General features: G+C 38.2%; 1 protein-coding gene across 1 annotated transcript in view; it reads left to right on the top strand.

The window, feature by feature from the left end:
• Window positions 1-524: 524 nt before the first annotated feature.
• The window catches only part of MROH2B (maestro heat like repeat family member 2B), a 124,278-nt gene continuing 101,116 nt past the window's right edge, over window positions 525-23,686 (top strand). Inside the window, exons 1-2 of the mRNA XM_069096536.1 lie at window positions 525-588; window positions 5,317-5,449. Of these exons, the coding sequence (XP_068952637.1) occupies window positions 525-588; window positions 5,317-5,449 (197 nt within the window). The remainder of the gene's footprint in view (window positions 589-5,316; window positions 5,450-23,686) is intronic.

Here is a 23,686-nt window from a genome sequence, read left to right as displayed (position 1 = left end):
CACCCAGATAGAAACAGGACCTCTAAAGTATACCTAGGGATCCTTGTGGACAGAATATTGGCTTAGTTTTAAAATGCAATCTTATCTATGTTCTACTATATTTTTATTTATTTTTCTAAATATTTCCCAATTACATTTTAATCTGATTCAGCAGCATTCAAGGGTGTTGTAGACAGTATAGGAAATGTCCATTGAAATGCAGACCTGGGCAGTGATGCAAAAAGGTTAGAGAGATTAATTTGGAACTCCAATGGGGGAAGGGACATTACATAGGAGATTAAATTTGGTGGTTAATGTAGATGGATGATTTCTGTTAGCTCCTGTTAATTTTTTTTCATCAACAAGCCTAGGGATGAGGATACAAAAAAAAGATTGATGTGGTCCCTGGACCCATCATGCAAGCACATCTGTACATGCAAGATGTAAATGCAGGGGAAATTGGAAATAATCTCAAAGGGGAGGGGGTGGAGGAAAACCAGGAAAGGCTTCTTGCAGAAGAAAAGATTAGAGTTGAGTCTTAAAGGATGCCAGGGAAGCCAACAGGTGAAAGTAAAGAAGAGGAGTATTTAAGGCATGAGGAGACACAAGGTAAAGTCATAGAGTCCAGAGATATAATATTGCATGCCAGAAACAGTAGGAAAGCCCATGTTTTAGATCAAGGAAATAAAGTATAAGAAGACCAGAAAATTGGGAAGGGCCAGGTTGTAAGAGACTTTAAAAGGCAAATAGATTATTTTATGCTTGATCTTGGAGGTAATAGGGAACCACTAGAGTGTATTGAGAGGGGGCAGGGAAGGTGATATCAGACCTATGTTTCAGAATGATCATTTTGGCAAATCAATGAAGGATGGTCTGGAGTGGGGAGAAACTTGAGGCAGGAATTATGGTCAGTAGTCTATGACAATAGTCTAGACATGAGGTGATATGGGTTAACCAGAGTTATAGCTATAGGAGGGTAGAAAAAGGGGATATATACAAGAGATGGTGTGAAGATAAAAAAGACAAGACTTAGCAACAGATTGGATATGTATGGTGATTGCAAGTGAATAGTTGAGGATAACACCTAAGTTGTAAGTCTGTGTGACTTGGAAGGTGGTGCTGTCCACAACAGTTATAGGGAGATTTTGTAGAGCACACTGTTTGGAAGAGGAAAAGATAATGAGTTCTGGTCCTTTTTTTATTACTATACATTTTCCTTAACATAATCAGACTGTTTTTCTTGACTATGATATTAAAATTTAATCAATTGATAACAGAATGAGTACCTGATGGGTTGATGTCAGGCAAATATTTGACAAGTAATTTAGACAGAGTCCTGGAGTAAGGGGGGGTGGAGAGTGAGGGGACAGCTGAATGACTCAGAGTCCACGTGCAGGACTTACCCTTTCCACATATCTTATTGTCTACAGAATGCTTGTCACATGTGGGAACAGACTATGTTACAATACGCGATGACCATTGTAAATTGTAATTTTCTAAGATCAACAATGTTGCCTAGATGAAGAGAGATTAGAGAAAATGAAATAGAACAGCTCATCTCTTGAGGTCTCTTCCAAACCCTGTGATTCTTATCATATACCTGCACTTTTGAAATGGCACCATTGCTTTTTCTTCTACAGAAAATGCATAGAAAGAAAATCATGCTTGTGATACATTCTTATTCTTCAGTTTCCAGCTCCCACTAAGGTCTGGTGCTATGTGAGATTCGCCCCCCAACCCCTTCTTTTGTTCTGATCCCTGATGCTTGTAGTTTCCATATGAAAACTTCTGGCATGTCAAGCAGCTCCTACAAGAGGACTAAATAAATAGTAGTATCACCCCTATTTCCCTGATGAGCCTCAGATCTTCCAAAACAGCCTGTGAAATAAATCATGTCAGAATTCTTACCCCCATTTTACAGAAAAGGGAAGAGATATGTGTTAGCAGTTAGAAGCAAAGATTAAAACAGATTTCCTGAGTGATAGCCCAGTGCTCTTTTCATTATTCTACCACCACGGGAAGTTTTAATTTGTTTTAATAAATTTTAGCAAGGAGAAAGGGCAAGCAGAGAACTGGTGACCATCCCCCATGGATCAATGAATGGACCATGTGATCCTAATTGTCTTATAGTGTCTATAGCAGAGGTATGGTAGCTTTTTCTGTATTGCACAGGATGAAGATGTTCTTGGTATAAGTATAGGTTGGTATGGGTTCTTGGGTGGGAAGGATTCTGTCATACTAAAATTATTGGCAAGCCCTGCAAAAGAAACATTGTAAACCTTTGCTAACTTATCACCCACTGCAGCTGAGATTTCTATATACAGTAGTTCCATCTCAAACCCCATCAAGGAGAGGTAATTAGCAGAAGTTACAGAGGGCTCTACTTATTCCCTTTAATTCCTTCCATGGCATGAACCCAAGGGCACCATTATGGAAAGACATCTTTGCTCTTTTAATCTCTCCATGTTTCTGATGCTCAGTGACTTGGGTGGTGCTGAATGGACAGCTCTGGCTCAGACTGCTAAAATTGCTTTTTGCCTCATTTGCTTTCAGCACCTGCTGGCTTACCAGAGCTGCTAGCTCAAAAAGGAGCCATGGCAATTGACTCTCGTCAGCTCACTGCTAGCCTTTCTCTCCAGTTATAGTGGATCAGTCTTCCCTCCTGGGCCAAGGTCTTCCCGAAATGCTTTAATTTTAAAAATGGATTTGATAAACCCAAAAGCCCCTCCCCCCCCACCAAGTTTCTATAGTATCGTAACTGTGCCTCTTTTATTCCTGTAAGAAAGGAAATATAGGTCCCTGAAGGCAAGGCCAATTTTCCTGTTCACATTGACAGCAAGTGGAACACAGCATCATATTGTACAGGGATAAGTAAATCATAAGATTGAGAAATGGTTTGATGTAGTCTTACAATCAGACATTTAATGGGAGGAGAAAAGTACATGGAAATTTTACAAGCATGTTCTACTCTACCAAAAAAAAAAATCTAATATGTGAAAAATCCTATTTTTAAAGGATTAACCAAAAGATTCATCACAAAGTTGTTTTAATACAAGAGCTCCAAATGTATTTAATATATCATTTGATTTGCACCTAAAACTTTCAGAAATGCATCTAGTGAAAGGCAGTTGATCAATATAATGATCCAAAACAACTTCAAAGGACTCATGCTGAAAATGCTACCCACTTCCAGAGACAGATCTGATGAACTCTGAGTTCAGATTGAAGTATACATACTTTTTTTAAGCTTCCTTTCTTTTTCTTGCTTATAAGTGGGGAGAGAGGGCAACATGGCTAATATGGAAATATGTTTCAACATGACTTCATATGTATAATTGATATTATATTGGTTGCCTTCTCAATGAGTGGGCAAGGACTGGAAGGAAGGAGAGAATTTGGAACATTTTTAAATGAATGTTTAAAATAAATTTTTAAGGTGGTTGAAATAGTGGAAAATACATTACATTTGGAATCATAAGACCTTGTTTCAATTCCCAGTTTGATGATCTTGGGCAGGTCACACTCTTTCTCTATTTCTCTATTTCTTTACCTCTAAAAATCAAAGATTTGGACTAAATGGTCTCAAAAGTCTCTTCTAGCTCCAAAGACTATGACCCTCTACTATGTAAAGGAAGAAACACCTACATTCAGATATAGTTTATTCCTGTCACATATTTAAATACCATTATTTGGATTATTAAAGATAGCATTTTACACTAGACAAGGAGCTGACTTTACAATCAAGAAGGTCTGGGTTCAAGTTTTGCCTCTGACCCATATTTATTGTGTGAACATAGGTAAATCACTTAATTTTGCAATGCCCTAGGCAACTCTCTAAGACTATATGTTGAGAATTATTCTGACTCTTCTGACTGGTTAGTGACTTAGACAAATCATTCAACCTCTCTAGTCCTCAGTTTCTTCAAGAAAATCTGAGTTCCTTAGCTATAAATGGGAGTGTCGGATACCTTAGTCTCCTCTCTCTAGATACATAACCCTTCCAATTTTAAGTTTTTCTTACATGGCTTAAGAAATTATTTTGGCTATGCTTTGTCAGGACTGAGAGAATAGGCTTTCCACTGCCAGAGGGAAGATACTAAAAAAGGAAGGGGTTCTCCATCCTCTTCTGCTTTCAAGAATGACAGTACTTCAAGATGGTCATCTCACTTTGATAGAAGTCATGTTGTATGCCTGTGACATACAACAGTATAACAGTGTCATGACAAGAAATGGGATCATTTCCATTTGAATTGTCTTAGGAAGATTCTGAAGATCACTAGGCAGGATAAAATACCAGACACTGAGGTCCTATGTCAAACTAAACTGTCAAGTATTCAAACTCTACTGCAGAGAGCACAACTCCAGTGGGTTGGCCATTTTGTTCAAATGAAAAACAAACTATTTTTGCAAAAATACTATTTTATGGAGAATTCACACTGGCCAGGAGTTTACATGGTGGTCAGAAGGAACAACACCACTCTCAAGTTCTCTTTTAAGAACTTTGCAATTGGTTATGTGACATGGCATAGGACCTCTCTGCATGACATGCCCTTATCAGAAAAAGGTTTTTGCTCTCTGAGCAAAACAGAATTGAAGCAGCTCAAAAGAAATGCAAGATACACAAATGTAGAGAATCCACCCCAAATGTTCACATGGACTATTTGTGTCCGACCTGTGGGAGGACATTCTGAGCTCACTTTGGTCTTATCAGTCAAAGTCAGATACATTTTAACTTGACTTTAGCATAGTGATGTCATTTTGGTCCTCTTTGAGAACAAAGCACAATAACCAGCCAACTTCAGCTGGTTATCTCACTTTCACTGAAGTCATGATGTAATTCAGTCACAAACATGGGCATAAGATTAAAATCCCTTGCACAAAATAAATGTTCATGCCATACTTATGCTTCAATACTTGTCTCTTCAAGATAGAGAGAGCTAAGGGGACCAGTAGGGAAGAATTTTCTATACAACCTCAGAATGATCCCTCTACATTGTATCATTTTGCTTAATTCCTTTTCCTTATTATAAATGAGAGTTCAATGTGGAGGTGGGGAAAGGGGCAGGATTTCTAGGAATCATCATGAAAAAAAGACATCAACAAAACTTACATTAAAATATAATTGTTGGGGTGGCTAGGTGGTGCAGTGAATAGTGCACTGGCCATGGAGTCAGGAGGACCTGAGTTCAAATCTGGCCTCAGACACTTAACACCAAAAAAAAAAACAAACTTGCTGTGTTACCTTGGGCAAGTAACTTAACCCAATTGCCCTCCACAAAGCAAAGATATATATATATATATATTTCTCAGTAGAGTGTTACACTCTTGGGCCTCTAGTCTACAGGACCATAAAGGCTACATGTCGGTGGCAGGCTCAGAAGGTGTGGCCGGCAGATGCAGAGGCAAGCCTGGAAGGTGCAGCCAACAAACGCAGAAGACAGGCCCAGAAGGGGCCTGATCAACTCGGAGGGCAAGTTGTCCCACCAACCACAAGGGCCACTACCAGGCCTATCACCAAAGGGCTGGCACTGGAAAGAGCAAGATCCCAAGCACCCCATCACAAAGACCAGGATGACAGAGTGAACCTCACCTGCTCCAACTTCCCCCCCCACCCAGAAAACATAATAACTATTGCCTCAGGGGAAAACCCTCTACAGTAAAGTCTTGGGATCCCTAGAGGAAGGGCGTGGCTAGGGCCCTGCCTCAAAATGGGTAGAAAGCAGACTACAAAGACAAAGACTCTGGAGTCCTACTATCCTCAGAGGGGGGAACCAAACTCAGAGGGAGACGATGTGGACTCCACAACCACAGCTGAAACATCAATAGGGAATGGGTCCCAAGTACAGAAAGCTCTCCTAGATGAGGTCAAAAGGAACTTTGAAAACCAAATGAGAGAGATAGAAGACAAAATGAATAATTCTCTCAAAACCAAAATAGCAGAATTAGAAAAACATTGTAATGAAGAAAAAGATCTCTCTAAAAAGAAAAGTATATGATATGGAAAAGGAACTCCAAAAATTAAGCAAGGAAAATGATTTCCTAAAAACTAGAATCAACCAAATTGAAACAAATAACTCTATGAGGAACCAAGAATTAGTCAAACAAAACAACAAGAATGAAAAATTAGAAAAAGAGGTAAAATACCTCAAAGAAAAAATAACTGACCTGGAAAACAGATCCAGGAGAGATAATCTGAGAATCATAGGCCTACCAGAAAATCATGATGAAAAAATGAGCCTGGACAACATTCTCCAAGAGCTCATTAAGAAAACTGCCCTGAGATACTAGAACCTGAGGGTAAAATAGAAATCAAGAGAATCCACCAGACACCTGCTGAAAGAGACCCCAAACTGAAAAGTCCTTGAAATGTTGTAGCCAAACTCCAGAACTACCAGGTAAAAGAGAAAATACTTCAAGCAGGGGTGGCCAGGTAGCACAGCAAGTAAGAGCACCAGCTCCAGTGTTGAGAAGACCTGGAGATCGAATCCTGGGCTCAGACACTTAGCACCCACCCAGAAACACCTGGCCGTGTAACCTTGAGCAAGTTACTTAACCCCAATTGCTTAGGGGCAGCCAGGTGGCTCGGTGAGTAAGAGCACCAGCTCCAGTGTCAGGATGACCTGGATTAAATCCAGGCTCAGATACTCAGCACACCCAGAAATAACTGGCCATGTAACCTTGAGCAAGTTACTTAACCCCGATTGCTAAAAAAAAAAAAAAGAAAAAAAAAGACAATACTTCAAGCGGCCATGAAGAAACAATTCAAATATCAAGGATCCACAGTGAGGATTGCACAGGATTTGGCAGCCTCTACACTGAAAGATCAGAGGCAGCAGAATACAATTTTCCAGAAGGCAAAAGAACTCGGGTTACAACCAAGGATCACATACCCAGCGAGACTGAGCATATTCTTCCAGGCAGAGAGATGGTCATTCAACGATATAACAGAGTTCCAGACCTTCCTGATAAAAAAAAAAAAGCCAGAACTCAATGGAAAATTCAACCTCCAATTACAAGATGCAACAGTGATGCAGAAAGGTAAACAAGGAAAACACACACACTGTTATTTGATAAAAGCAAACTGGTTATAGACAAGTAGAGGGTATGAGTATAAAATACACAAAATGATGACTAAAACAATCTTATTAAGGGCTACAAAGGGACTGCAATGGAAGAAAGGGAATGAATGAAGTGGAAAAGGGTAAATTGTGCCACACAAAGAGGCATAAAAACTATAGCAGAGGAAAAGAAGGGAGGGAGATGGGAATCATATGAGTTTTTCCCTCATTGGTTCTGGTGCAAGGAGGCAGTAACAACCAGTTAAACATAGGTCTCTATGGAGAAGAAATGCAAAAAGTATCATTTTAGTGGGAAAGAGGGGAGGGAGAGGAGCTTTGCATGAGATTTGTTCCTGTCCCTCTTGGTGCGAAGAAGGAATAACATATTTCATTAAGTATAAAAATATCCTACAGGCAGTAGGAGGAGGAAAGGGCTATGAAAGGGGGGGGGGTGATTAGTAGGGAGGGAAGAAGGGGAAAGAGGAGGAAAAGGGAGGGGACTGATAAGGGAATACTGAGGGAGGCGGTGGTCAAAAGGAAAACTATTAAGGGGGGGATGGAGAAGAGAGAAATAATATGAACATTAACAGGGACAGGAATAGGATGGAGGAAAAGAAACAGATAACAATCATAACTGTAAATGTGAATGGAATGAACTCTCCCATAAAATGGAGATGGATAGCAGAATGGATTAGAAATCATAATCCTATAATATGCTGTTTACAAGAAACACATCTGAAACAGAGGTATACACACAGGGTAAAGGTAAAAGGCTGGAGTAAAATATAGCATGCCTCAGCTAAAGTAAAACAGGCAGGGGTAGCAATCCTTATATCAGATAAAGCAAGAGCAAAAATTGACCTAATTAAAAGAGATAAGGAAGGAAACTATATCCTGTTAAAAGGCAACATAGAGAGTGAAGCAATATCATTACTCAACATATATGCACCAAGTGGTATAGCATCCAAATTCCTAGAGGTGAAGGTGAAGGAATTAGAGGAAGAAATAGATAGCAAAACTATACTAGTGGGAGACCTCAATCTCCCCCTCTCTAAACTTGATAAATCTAACCTCAAAATAAACAAGAAAGAAGTTAAGGAGATGAACAGGATTTTAGAGAGGATAGGTATGATAGATGTCTAGAGAAAACTGAATGGGGATAAAAAGGAATATACTTTCTTCTCAGCGGTTCATGGCACATACTCAAAATTTGACCACATTCTAGGGCATAAAAACCTCATAATTCTATACAGTGAGGCAGAAATATTAAATGCATCCTTTTCAGATCATGATGCAATAAAAATTATATGCAATAAAGGGCCATGGAAAGACAGACTAAAAACTAATTGGAAATTAAATAATTTAATCCTAAAGAATGAGTGGGTCAAACAAGAAACTATAGAAACAATCAGTAATTTCATTCAAGAGAATGATAATAATGAGACAACATACCAAAATTTGTGGGATGCATTAAAGGCAGTTCTTAGGGGAAGTTTTATATCCCTGAGAGCATATATGATTAAATTAGAGAAAAGGGAGGTCAACAAATTGGGCATGCAATTGAAAACCCTAGAAAAAGAACAAATTCAAAGTCCCCAATTAAATACTAAATTAGAAATATTGAAAACCAAAGGAGAGATTAATAAAATTAATAAAAAAAAGGAGAGAGAAATTAAGAAAACTATTGAATTAATAAATAAAACAAATATGAAAAAACAACAAAATTGATAAACCCTTAGTCAATATGATAAAAAAAAGAAAGAAGAAAACCAAATTATGATTATCAAAAATGAAAAGGGTGAATCTACCTCCAATGAAGAGGAAATCAAAGCAATAATTAGGAATTATTTTCCCAATTGTATGCACATAAATTTGACAATCTTAGGGAAATGGATGAATATTTACAAAAATACAAGTTGCCCAGATTAACTGAAGAGGAAGTAAATTACTTAAATAACCCCATCTCAGAAAAAGAAATTGAACAAGCCATCAGTCAACTCCCTAGGAAAAAATCTCCAGGGCCAGATGGATTTACTAGTGAATTCTATCAAACATTTAAAGAACAATTGATTCCAATACTCTACAAACTATTTGGGAAAATTAGTGAAGAAGGAGTCCTACCAAACTCTTTTTATGACACAAATATGGTACTGATACCTAAATCAGGAAGAGATAAAACAGAGAAAGAAAATTATAGTCCAATCTCCCTCATGAATATAGATGCAAAAATTCTAAATAAAATACTAGCAAAAAGGCTACAGCAACTTATCTTAAGAATAATACACTTTGATCAGGTAGGATTTATCCCAGGAATGCAAGGATGGTTTAATATTAGGAAAACCATCAGTATAATTGATCATATCAACAATAAAACTAGCAGAAACCACATGATCATCTCAATAGATGCAGAAAAGGCTTTTGACAAAATACAACATCCCTTCCTATTAAAAACATTAGAAAGTATAGGAATAAATGGAGCCTTCCTTAAAATAATAGGTAGCATCTATTTAAAGCCATCAGCAAGTATTATATGTAACGGGGAGAAGCTAGAAGCATTTCGCATAAGATCAGGGGTGAAACAAGGGTGTCCACCATCACCCCTCTTATTCAATCTGGTACTAGAAATGTTAGCAGTAGCAATTAGAGAAGAAAAAGAACTCAAAGTAATCAAATTAGGCAAAGAAGAGACCAAGCTATCACTCTTTGCAGATGGCATGATGATATACTTAGAGAATCCTAGAGAATCAAGTAAAAAACTACTTGAGACAATAAATAAGTTTGGCAAAGTTGCAGGACATAAAATAAACCCACATAAATCCTCAGCATTCCTATATATTTCCAATGAAATTCAACAGCAAGAGATAGAAAGAGAAATCCCATTTAAAGTTACTGTAGACATTATAAAATATTTGGGAATCTACATGCCAAAACAAACCCAGGACCTATATGACCACAACTACAAAACACTTTTCACACAAATAAAGTCAGATCTAACTAATTGGAAAAATATCAGTTGCTCGTGACTGGGTTGAGCTAATATAATAAAAATGACAATTTTACCTAAATTAAATCATATATTTAGTGCCATACAAATTAATTTACCAAAAAACTACTTTACAGAGCTAGAAAAAAATAGTAACAAAATTCATTTGGAAGAATAAACGGTCCAGAATATCAAGAGAATTAATGAAAAGAAATGCTAGGGAAGGTGGACTAGCTACACCATATTTCAATCTGTATTATAAAGCAGCAGTCATCAAAACTACTTGGTACTGGCTGAGGAATAGAGGAGTGGATCAGTGGAATAGCTTAGGCACACAAGATTCAGAAGTCAACAACTATAGTAATCTATTGTTTGATAAACCCCAAGACCCTAGTTTTTGGATAAGAACTCACTATTTGACAAAAACTGCTGGGAAAACTGGAACATAGTATAGCAGAAACTGGGTATAGACCATTATCTAACACCATATACCAAAATCAAGTCTAAATGGGTGCATGATCTAGGCATAAAGGTTGATACTGTAAGCAGTCTCGGAAAACAAGGAATAGTTTACCTGTCAGATTTGTGGAGAGGGAAAGACTTTATGACTAAACAAGAATTAGAGAACATTATAAAATGTAAAATGGATAATTTTGACTACATGAAATTAAAAAGCTTCTGTACAAACAAAGCTAATGTAACCAAGATTAAGAGGGAGGTGGGAAATTGGGAAAGAATCTTTACAACCTATGTCTCTGACAAAGGACTCATTTCTAAAATATACAGAGAATTGAGTCAAATTTATAAGAATACAAGTCATTCCCCAATTGATAAATGGCCAAAGGATATGAACAGGCAATTTTCAGAGAAAGAAATTAAAGATATCTATAAGCATATGAAAAAATGCTCTAAATCACTATTGATTAGAGAAATGAAAATCAAAGCAATTCTGATGTACCACATCTCACCAGTCAGATTGGCTAAGATGACAAAACAGGAAAATGACAAATTCTAGAGAGGATATGAGCAAATTGGAACACTAATGCATTCCTGGTGAAGTTGTGAACTGATCCAGCCTTTCTGGAGAGCAATCTGGAATTATGCCCAAAGGGCTATAAATACTTTCATATCGTTTGACCCAGCAATACCACTCCTAGAGTTATATCCCAAAGAGATCATAGAAGTGGGAGGAAGACCCATATGTACAAAAATGTTTATAGCAACTCTTTTTGTGGTGGCAAAGAATTGGAAATTAAGGGGGTGCCCATCAATTGGGGAATGGCTGAACAAGTTGTGGTATATGCATGTTATGGAATACTATTGCGCTATAAGAAATGAGAAGACGGTCTTCATATTTACCTGGAGAGGCTTATACCAACTGATGCTGAGTGAGAAGAGTAGAGTCAAGAGAAATCTGTACACAATTACAGACACAACATATGTGTGATGACCAACTTTTATAGACTGGACTCTTCTAGGCAGTGCAGTGATATAAGTCAATCCCAAAAGACTCATGATGGAGAGAAATGTGTGCATCCAGAGAAAGAACTAGAAAGAACTGAGTTTATATCCAGATGGAAGCAAAATACCTGATCTTTTTCCTTTTCTTGTTTGGTTTTATGTCCTCTTTATCATTTTTCATTCCTTCTGATACATTCCGTCTTTATAACCTGACTAATGTGTAATGTGAAAGTATTTACAGATCCTATACTTGACTATATGCCGCTATGGTGGGGGGAGGGCAGGAAGGGGGACAAAATGTGAAACTCAAGGAATCATGAAATTGAATCCTGTAAACTAAAAGGAAACAAATTAATTTTTAAAAAATAAAATAAAATTACCCTAGACAACATAAAATACCTGGGAATGTGCCTGCCAAAACAAACCCAGGAACTATATCAGCAAAATTATAAAAAGCTTTTTATACAAATAAAATCAGATTTAAATCATTGGGGAAAAAAAGTTACATGTCTTCTTTGTAGTCCCTCTGGGAATTTGGTTTAGCATCCCCTTTTTCTATTGCCAGTGTGCTTCTGACTGGTTTTGTGCAATTCTGGGTGGAAAATATCATTTAATTTCTTATTGGATTCCTTGATCATTAGTCTGATGTGAACTTCAGGTTTTACTGGAATAAATGTAGGGAAGCTGAACATCCTGCCTCATGTTCAAATAGCCAACTTGGCAGGAAGTCACAGTCTTTTTTGTACTTTTGCACTCTTGAGAACTTGAACACTGTACTAGTTGTGATCTGAACAGGGAGAAATCAACAGGACTATCTCCCATCTGATTCTTAGAAAGTGTGCCTTTCTTGATACGCCTTACATTTCATTCTTGGCTGCCACATCACTCTACAAGTCAGGTGCTTTTGAAACAGAGTCACATGAAATCGAGCCACCTCTCAAAAGACTGTTAGGAGAGGTTTTGGTTCCCTACTACCATGTCATACCCACCAATGCCAATGCCTTCTTTGAGCACCCTGTGCTCCAAGTATCCTAAACCCACAAGCTTACTGCTTTGGCATTCCATAGTTTGGGGTTAGTACTGTATACTTTGAGGCTTTCCCTACCTCCTCCCCCATCAAAACAGACTCACCAAATACCCTATTCAGTCAGGAGCCTGTGCCAAGAGAGGTAGCAATAAGTAGTAACAGATACAACCAAAACATGCTAAAATGTGGAAGTTACTGTTGCTAATGTACGCTCCTCCCACTTAAACTTGAACTCCCAGTTAAAACACACACACAGCCTAGAAGGCCCTTAAGGAGTGATGCTCACAGTAGAATTTCAAGTCCTTGGGATGACTGGTGAGGGAGATCACTGAGGGCAGAATGAAGTCTTTAAGTACCTTGAGGGCAGCTGTGACTTTTACCTTATGTGCTTACGTTATGTTGATGTATTATAGGTAGTTAAGTGGACAGAGAGTTGACCTTGGAGTCAGGAAAACCTGAGTTCAAATACTACCTCAGACAATGTGGGACCCTTGTCAAGTCACTTAATCTCTCAGCCTCAGTTTCCTCAACTATCAAATGAGGATAATAATAGCACCTAACTTACAGGATTATTGTGAGAATTAAATGGGACAATATTTGTAAAGCACTGGCTATACAAATACTAGCTATTAGTCCAGTGTCTCATTCAATATCTGATCCCTGCTCCTGGAACTTTATTCAAGATGGGTTCACAGATGCCATTCCGACTAGTCCCCATATTCTATTTGAAGAGTAAAGAATTTGTCTGAAGGCTGAACTTCTCTATCTTGGTCACACACACACACACACACACACACACACACACTTCTCGATTCTTGTGGTCAATTACTTAGGAAAGTATTTTTAGTATGGAATAGGGCATCTAGATGAAAGAAAATCTAGATGGCAAATAAAACCATTTCTCTCAATTTAAAGATGCTCAAAGGGAAGGTGAAGAGCCTTCTCTTGTTCTGTAAGAATAGTACTGAAAGTCCCAGAGATCTGGAATGAATGTTTTTTTTCTTTATGTGTTATTTGACACTGCTGAAACTACTGCACAAGAGAAATTTTTCTCCCTTTACAAGCCAGCTCCAAAGCTTAGGCATCTGGGTGGCACAAATGAATGACTCCATATAAGCAAAGGGATGATAAGAAATCAGGTTTACTTAGCTTATCAAAATGCAGGTATTAAATACAGAACACAGATGAGTGCTGATAGGTCAGGTTCTGATGCTCATTCTGATTCTGGTTCAGTTGAATGCCAAGGTCTCCTCCTGTCTCTGTTTCCTCCCCTAAAATGATGCTTGAGTGATTGGCTGATGGCTGGTGTCAGCCTGCACAGAGTAGGGAAAGCATAAGGACTAATGAGGCACTGGGCCCACATTTTTATATATCCTGAGGGCTAACAGATACTTCATCAGTGCAAAACTTTCAGTTATGCATGAAATGAAGTGGCATCATTGCTTTGGATGACTATATGGGAGAAAGGTTACTGTCCATCAGTGTTTCCTAACTCTTAATGTCTTGTAACCCTATCTATTCTATTAGTCTAGGGACTTGCCCTGTGACATTCTATCTGAATATCAGCCTAGGAATGCCCCCCTGAAATCCTAGGTACTACATCTGACCTACTTGCATCCTTTATCATGAAGATAGACCTCACTGGAGCCAACTATGGCCTACCACAAAAATATGTGACCAGACCAAACTGGAACTCAAATGACCACTATTCTGTTCTCATAAATTTTCCTCAGATGATGTTACTCCAGGCAAAATGTTGTCAGATTTTTCATCTGTAATTTATGCAAGGCCCCTCATCTCCATCCCTTAGGCAAATTGTGAAAAAAATCTACAAAATGCATAAATCTGGGAAATTAAAAAGTGCTAAACCATCCTGATAATAACACTAGAGACAGATGTGTCCCCACCAGGTTGTGTAAAGAATTGTTTTCTTTTGCCTCTTTCCCTCACATAGGGTCTTCTCTGACATCCTTTCATAGCTAAAAATGACCTTTGTCAACTTTTGAAACATTCCCTCTAAACACTAATTTTATGTGTGGATGGAAATTTGACAAAGCTCTTGACTACTTAGCAAAGACAACAAATTTGCTTCTCCAGCTTTCATATCCAGGTCTGCTGTGTCAGTTTGGTTGCAGATATTACCTAATGTGACCCTAGGTTGCAATGTCTCTTTTTATTTTAGACTTCAGTCTGCTGGCAGCTAAGAGGAATGGTAATAGTTTGCCTGGAATACATATTTATTTTTAGAGGTGTATGGCTTTCATTAGGAATCACAATTTTTTTCCAGAGTCTTATATTTGATTACTTAAAAACAACATACAGATTAGAATGTTATCAGTAAGTAAATTTGGGATAACAATTGAAAAAAGTGGTGTTTTTTTTCTGGAGTGATGTGAAGCTAATAGACTTTTTGCTGTTCATCATGAAAGGGTCTAAGAGATAACTTCTGGGTTTGTGATTCACTGATTACTGATTTATTACTGAGTTAGAGGACCACAAACCAGAGGACTTGCTGGTGTCTATTGCTGTGACTAATGGGTTTCAAATTAGACTAACCAATCGATGCTGAAATGAATATACCCTTTAATTTGACATATTTGAAAGAAGGTCATGTGGTTTAATTGGAGATGCCTGAAAGAACAGAGAAGGAGGCTGAAGTAACAAGGGACAGGTACTAGGGAAGCACATCCCCAACACACTACACACATACACACACACACACACACACACACACACACATTCGCTCATAACTGTCGCCTCCAATGTGGAGGCTAGGCAGGAAGAGAAGGGAAGGGAAACACTCAGAGATGTTACCAAAGAGCTTCAGCCTGAGGGTCTCCAAGACAATACACAATGGTCTTTCAGCTAGATAGCTGCTTCCAGAATATGATGCTTTATTATACCAAACACTCTTTGGAACTCCTGAAGGTCCATCTTTATTCCATGCATTGAGACAATCCAAAATCAGGCTAATCAGTTGTTTTACAGAGAAGATAGGATCCTACTCGGATGAGTTTAATTGGTTTTCCACTTCTGAGGACAAGGGCATGAAGGTGAAAATTATCCAGGAAACTAAAAATATCTAGCCTACAGACTCCCAGACATAGAAGATCCTGATATGGAGAGATCAGGAGAAGGAAATATAATTGGACAGAGTGTTACAGAGGAAGGATAGAAGAGCCTGTTACAAAGCAATAGGAAGGACATAACTAGTGCATAGGTCACAGGTTTTTAACCTGGAATCCATTTACTTGATCTACAAAATATTTCCATAGCTATTTCAAAGCAATTTATTTCCTTTGTAATGCTATATAATTAGATTTATGCTTTTAAGGTAACTATTCTGAGAAAGGGACCATAATCTTCGCTAACCTGACAGAGGGGCTCTTGTCTTACTCCCCAAAATGGTTAATAACACCTGGAAGAGATGGAGAAAGACTAAGCCAGAAAAACTGAGACTTTTCCGACTATACCAGGACCACTTTAAATGAAATGATTTTTGCTTGAAAAACATTAGAGGTCATGAGTTCTGTGTCTGTATGATTCCATAAAGACTCTTCACTAGTTGCTTAAAAAAAAAAACATGGAAACATAGTCCTTTTGGAAATATGCCTCAGTGTGGCTCTGTTTCATCACTGCCATACCCTGCCCTGATGTGATGCTGGAAACTGTGTTCAGAGGCAAGGAGGAGATCCCCTGAAAGAGTTCCGCAGACCCCCCCAAGGCTTGAAAACAAGCAGGGCGGGGGAAAGGGGGAATCTTCAAGTACAATATCAAGCTATTTTCCCCAAGAGTTCTTTTAGTGCTGAATTGATGAAAGTCATACATACTACACTCTGTTTCACAGGAGTAAAAGCATAATTTGCCCAGCTCAGTAATCTTCTGCTATGCAGAGTGCAGTTGTCCTCCAGGGACTCAAAGTACATATATTTTAAAAAGCAGCTCCAGTTCTCTTTCTTGTGAAACTTAAAATTGCAAAAGCTTTATAAGGCCTAATAAAAGTGGAACTCAAAATAAAAAATTTTGAAAACCCATGGGAAACACACTTTCTAATAGTTGATATAATCCTGATTTGTTTTTTTAATTTGTTATTGCTGCAGTTGTATTTCTGCATGCTACTTCCCAGGAAGAAAATTCATTCTCTTTATCCCCAAGGGAAGGACCTAAAACATGACAATGATTAGGTCAGGTATAACTACGAAGCCTTCTACTGCCTCGCAAGAGTCTCACCCTGCTAAAGGAACTTTTAATGCCTAATGATAAACAAACCAGTGCCTGTCACTAGGTCAATTCCATTTTCCTGAAAACTGGGAGTCTGAAGCCAAGTCTACAAAGGATACAACCAGCAAAACCAACAGTGGCATGATGGAAAAGTCCATCTGCCCCATCATCTTCACTATCAGAAGAAATCATCTCTAACCTATAGTGACACGAAAGACAACCCCTATTAGGAACCACAACAGCCACCACGTTTCATGGCCATGTACATAGAAGTGAATCTGGAGAAAAAGTATGGAAGAAAGATCATGTGGTGAGGAGAGAGGAGTGAATGTGACATGAAACACATGATATGGTTGTAATGGACAGTTCTAATGAGACAAACGTTTTTTGTTTGTTTTTTACATACGCGCATTCATTTGATCCTCATAAATGACCCTATAAAGTAGTTGCCGCAAATACCCACTGTAGGATCAAAGCTCTTAAATGAAATGCTGCCCCCTTACACATAGCCAGTGAGGTTTGAGGTGGAATAAAAAATATGCTACATATCATAAGTCCACATAAACATGGTCCATCTTCCTGCCACATACTTAGATGTTAAGTAAAATAAATAAAAGCAAAAGAAGCATGATATTAAAAGAGAAGGGGTATGTGATATAAGACAAATAAATCAAAACTCCACAGAATAAAGATCAATATGAAGAGAATTTTACAAAAGACCAGAAAACAAGAAGGTGGCGGGGGGGGGGGAAGGAAGAATAAATCCTTAAAGGTTTCTTGTGTGTTTGTAATTCTGTAGAATCACAAAATGAAAGCTTCACAAGGGCAGAGACTATCTTGGTTTTGTCTTTGTACCCTCCATACTCAGGGAGCCTAGTACAGAGCAGGCACTTGATAAGTATGTTTTAAACTGAATTCACTGTGCAGTCCTTTCTTTGCTTCCAATGCTGCTCTCAATGATAACTCTACTCGTAGAGTCCTCTGATGCTTTTATTTCAAACATGACAAATATGTGATGAATGTTCACCTATATGCCTTACCCACTGGTTGTTATTTTAAGGCTACACAACAGAACTATCTCATTTGAAAGGCATTATAAATTCCATCGTATATGATCATGAAAGACATATTCATTCGGGGGGTCTAGTATAGTCATCCTGACCTGGAGCTATAAGGAGGTTATAAATGCACATGCCCACCAAGCACTGTCATTTAGTCATTACGTGTTTGCCTAATCAATAAATGATGACAGTATATCATATGGGAGTCTGCAAAATTATTTGATGCTAAAAGGGGTTTTTTAACATGAAAAAATGAAGACCCATTTTCCTAGTACATAGGAGTTGTGCTGTTGTTCAGCTGTGTCCCACTTTTGGTTACCCATTTGAGGTTTTCTTGGCAGAGACACAAGAGAACTTTGTAATTTCCTTTTCCAAATGAGGAAATGGAGGCAATCATGGTTAAGTGACTTGCCCAGGGTCACACAGCTAGCAAGTATATGAGGCCAGATTTGAATTCATGAAAATGAATCTCCCTGATTCTGGTCCAGGTTATCTATGTACTGTGCCACCTACCTACAAAAGAGTTAATAGACATTAATTCTTGACCCCTTTCTGCTATTAACTTGCTGTTAACTTTCTACTATTAACTTGTAAGAATTTAATTCACTTAATCTCCTGGTACCTCAGTTTCCTCATCTGTCAAATATCAACATTAAAATGTGTTCCATTGACTTTGTAGAGCTGTCATGAGGATCTGTAGCACCAGTGCAATATTTACAGCACCCACGATCAAAATAAAGACTGTGACTATAAATATTGCATGACGTTTGATTGAAAAATATAACAAACTCTCCATATAGATGACAGAATTGAAGCATTTATTTAGACACCAGAAAACTGAATCCCAAAGCCAATTCCATCATAGTACCAAAGATATTAAGAAGCCATAATAACACTGAGAGTCACAGCATCCTTCAGCCTTCCTACAAACCAAAACAAGATCAATATTTACTCACAAACCTCTCTCTCTCCTTGCCTGAGTACCTTTTTCTTCCATGTCTCGCTGGCTCTCCCCACCAGCTTCCTGTGGGCTCTGCTTCACCCTTTAGCAAATTCCCTCCATCACAGGCTCCATGTGATTACATTCAGCCTATTAGGAGGCAGAGTTTACTTTCAATGTCTTCAAACTCTACCTCTGACACATACTGGCTGTACTACCCTGAAAAAGTCATTTAATCTTTCAGAGGCCCAGTAAACTCCCTAAGCCTCTAAGTTTCAGACTAGTTGCTGATTGGCATTAGAAGAATGAATTTCTTCACCAGGAATTCCCTCTCATAATAAAGTCATAGGTCCAGAGCAAAAACAAACAAGAAACAAATGAGTTTGTCAGATTCACTGCTTGACACCAAGCTTCAGTACCAGTAATATTGGACAATTGGGGCAGCAGCAAGCTCTGGGTAAGCAGGGCATAGACACACAACAAAGATTATGAAGGGAACAGTTAGCCCAAAGAGAGCAGGCCTATGACAACAGATCCCTAAGCCTGGCACCTGCACTCACTCCCCTCTGTTAGCAGCATCTGCTGCTCTGCCTGGTTTCACTGCCATAGCATGACATCTCTCCTTGCCAGGTACCCTCTATCTTCCTCCCCTTTTCCTGCCTCCCATTGTGTGTCTCCACCACCACCAACCCCCAATTAGAATGCAAGCTCCTTGAGAGTAGAAGCTGTCATTCTTTTATGAATTGTATCCCCAGTGCTTAGCACAGTACCTGTCACATGGTAGATTAATTAATAATACACATTAATCAACACATTAATAAATGCTGCTTGAAGTAGATTGGATCTGAGAGTGGGAGAAGAGGGGGAGAGAAGGAAAGAAGAGAATTCCTAAAGGAAAAGGAAACATTCATTAAAGATCATCATGGTTTTATCTAATGCAGGCCTTTCAGAGTCTTCAGAGAGAAAGTATTTTCTGAGAATCACTAATAATAATCCTACCTCTAAGAGACTTCAAAAAAACCCAACACAAACAAAACAGAAGCAAATAAGCCAGTCAAGTTACTTCAAAAACAAAGAGATAAAAGGACTTCAAAATATAATAACACACAGAAGAGGTCTTTCATCTAGAGGTAGACTACACAGAAGAAAGGGGGGAAATAGGGTGGGTAGAAGAGAACCCAACCTGTTTGCAGTATCTAAATAAATAGATTAAATGCTTTGTTTGTAGGGCAAAACATCACTAAAAATAACAAAATACATTAACTTCTCTCAGATGTGATCAATGGAGATAACTCCTAGAATCATTTACTCCTAGAATTCAAAGAGACAGAAGAATACAGTGGAAAGGGCATTGGCTTTGGAGTCAATGGGTTCAACCCTATATCTCTGTTACTTCCTTTCTTGGTGACCTTAGTCAAATATCTTAATCTTTCTGGATTTAGTTTTCTCATCTATAGAAAGGGGGGGGGGGAACTGGATTAGATGGCTTCTGAGGTCCCTTCCAACTCTATCATCCATACTCCATTTAAACTCTTCTTGTGATAAGGAAGTTCATTATATTGGTAGACAGCTCTAATTATTTGAAAATTTCTCCTTTTACTGAGTAAAAATCTACTTCCCTATAACTTTCCCCCACTGATCAACCTCAGGAGAGAGGAAGAACTAGTGTAATCCCTCTTCCCCATGATATGATTTTGTGATTATTTGAGCATTAAAATCCCCATTATAAATATTTTGAGCAATTTTCACACTCCTATAAATACGGTTTCTCTACTTCAATTTACATCTTACAAATAATTCCAACTTATCTTTACAGGATGTTTTAACTTTTTCAGCCTTTTCTCACACATGAGCCTGATTCTTACCCTTTATTCTTGACTCTATGTAACTGGGGAGTGCAGTTAGGAGGCACAGTGGATAAAGCACTGGGCCTGGAACCAGAAAGATTCATCTCCATGAATTTGAACCTGACCTCAGACACTTACTGTGTGACTGGGCAAGTCGTTTAATCCTGTTTGCCTCAATTTGCTCATCTGTAAAATGAGAAGGAAATAGCAAAACACTCCAGTATCTTTGAAAAAAACACCCATATTAGGTCACAGGGAATTGGACATGACTGAATCACAATCTCTGATTTTGTTGACTCTTTGCTTGGAAATATGTGTTTGTTTATCCCCTATTCTCTGTATGTGATTGTCTTTTGCACATCCAATGTTAAGTGGGAAGAATTTAGATTTTTTAGTGTAATTTAAGAGCTAATATCCAGAAAATTATCTTTCATTTTGTACCAGACTCATATATCCTATACCAGTAATACATGTAATTCTAGTCCCCTACCCTTCTTTGAGACAGATGAGGAAAGGAACAAGTGCCCAATCTCAACCTTTCTCTTCCTTCTCCTGCTCCCTTCCAAGCACAAATCAGAGTCTCCCTTGGCAAAATATGGACCAGATTACAGACATATCTATCCATGTATCCTATGATCTATATTTAGACGATCTATGTAGATATTTATATATATATATATATATATGTATATATATATATATATGTATCTCACACACACACATCTTAGAGAGGCAGGGAAAACACACAGTAGCTAGAGTGCTGAATTTGAGTTCAAATCTAGTCTCATACACTTACTAGCTGTGTGCCCTGGGCAACCCATTGAAACTCTGTGTGCCTCAGTATCCTAAACTGTAAAATGGAGATAATATTAACATGTATCTTGAAGAGTTGTAAGGATCCAATGACATAATATTTGTAAAAAGCACTGAGCACAGACACAGTATATAATACTATAGTATATAGTACTTAGGATGCACTTAAATTCTTGTTTCCTTCCTTCATTCCTAACATGGGTATATTGTTATCTGACATAAACAACTTTGAAGAAGAAACAGGCTGTTACAAATCTTATGGAAGAAGAGAATGGGAAGTGTGAAATAATGGAAAGGTGACTGGTTTTGGAGTCCACAGAATCTGGTTTCAAATCCCAGCTCAGTTATTTACACTGTCTGTCTGACCTCACTAAGTATTTTAACTTCTCTGGATTTCATTTTTAAATGAGAAGCTTTAGATCAATTGATCTTTAAGGGTTCTCCCAGCCCTAATTATTTGATCCTATGATATAATAATAGTAGCTAGCATTTATGTAACACTTCCTATGGGTCCGGTATTGTGCTAAGCACTTTATAATTATTCTCTTGTTTGATCCTCACAACAACCTTGGGAGATAGATGCTATTATCATTCCTATTTCACAGATGAGGAAACTGAGGCAAACTGAAGTGGTGATTTGACCAGGTTCACACAGCTAGTAAGTGACTATGGCCAAATTTGAACTCAGGTCTTCCCCTCTCTGGGTCCAAGGCTCTATATCCACTTCACTACCTAACAATCCCTGTATAACATTAATAGGCCATTTACAGAGTATCTCCAGTCACCTGGACATCTCCCATAATCACTCTAATATTAATACAATTATAAATATAAATCACTCCAAATTCAAAAATTTCCTTGATCTGATTCAGTCCCTTTATGGGATTCAAGTATTCAAATACCTTATGATTGTTAAGTACTCAGCTTTCTGGCTTTGAGAAGGTTTGAGCATTCTCTGAATAGAGAAATAGGCCATAAATATATGTCTATACATATATATGCTTATGTGTGTATATATATACATATATATATAAACATGCATATATACATATATATCACAATATGGGCTTCTCAGACAGACAATAAGCATCATTGAGCACCTATTATGCTCCCAGAACTGTGTTAAGAATTAGGGACACAAAGAAAGGCAAAAAGCAGCTCTTGCTTTCAAAGAGTTTACAGTTTAATGAGGGAAGACACCATGTAAACAACAATGTACAAACAAGTTCTATAAAGGGGAAATAGGACAAAGCCTCTGTTTAAGGGAATTGGTAAATTTAAGGGAATTGGCAAGTGCTTCTTGTAGAAAGAGAGATTTTTATCTGACACTTGAAGGAAGCCAGGAAAGCCAAATGTAGCGTCAATGCAATATTCACAGGCTATGAATATGCCAGTATAATTCTGAATCACAAAATGTAATGGACTCTCCACATGGAAGACAGAACCAAAACATTTATTCAAACACCAAAAAGCCGAATCTTAACACCAGAAAGCTAAATCCATCATAGCAACAAAGAAATCTATACACAATAACAATGCAAGGGACACCACCATCCCCAAGCCTTGCCCCTGCAAGGGCCTTCCCACAAACAAACACTCACAGCTCACTGCCTGCTTCCTCTCTCTCCCTCAGCTCTAATTGTTCTAACCAACTTCCTCTGGACTCTCCTCCACCCTTCCTGTTCTACCCCTTCAGCAAGCTCCTCCCATCACAGACTTTATGTGACTCAAACTTATATGTCTTAGGTTTCCATGTGACTTAAGCAGGTCATATGGACCTATTAGTGGATAGGAAAGGTCTTCCCATTTATATTACTGCTACAGCCAGGAGGCAAAGATGACAAAGGAAGTCATACCAGGCATGAAGGATAGCCAGTAAAAATGCCCAGAGTTGAGAGATGGACCATCTTGTGCAAGTAATATCAAGGAGTCCAATGTTACTGAATTACAGAGTAGAAGGGGGAAGGGGAAGCAGGGTGACAAATGACTTTGATGACCACCAAATACAGCATGTTATATATGATCCTAGAGGTAACATTTTGCTGAAAAGAGTATGAACTAGATTGAGGAGAGACTTAAAGGAGGGAGATCGTTGTATCTTCTTAGGCTATTTCCTTCAAGACCTAACTAATGTGCCTTCTCCTCCATGAAGATTTCTCCAATCCTAACTTCTTCCTTCTGTTCCCTGTTCCTACCCAAAAATGATCTCTCCACACTTGGAAAGGACCTATTTGTTGGGGAAATGAGAGGAGAGAGAGAGAGAGAGAGAGAGAGAGAGAGAGAGAGAGAGAGAGAG

This window comes from Petaurus breviceps, unplaced genomic scaffold, assembly GCF_028583685.1.
Source record: "Petaurus breviceps papuanus isolate PSGF00001 unplaced genomic scaffold, PetGlider_PUasm1.0 229, whole genome shotgun sequence".
In the NCBI taxonomy this organism is placed as follows: Eukaryota; Metazoa; Chordata; class Mammalia; order Diprotodontia; family Petauridae; genus Petaurus; species Petaurus breviceps.
Note: the sequence above shows the minus strand (reverse complement) of the source record. Positions and strands in the feature narration are given on the sequence as shown.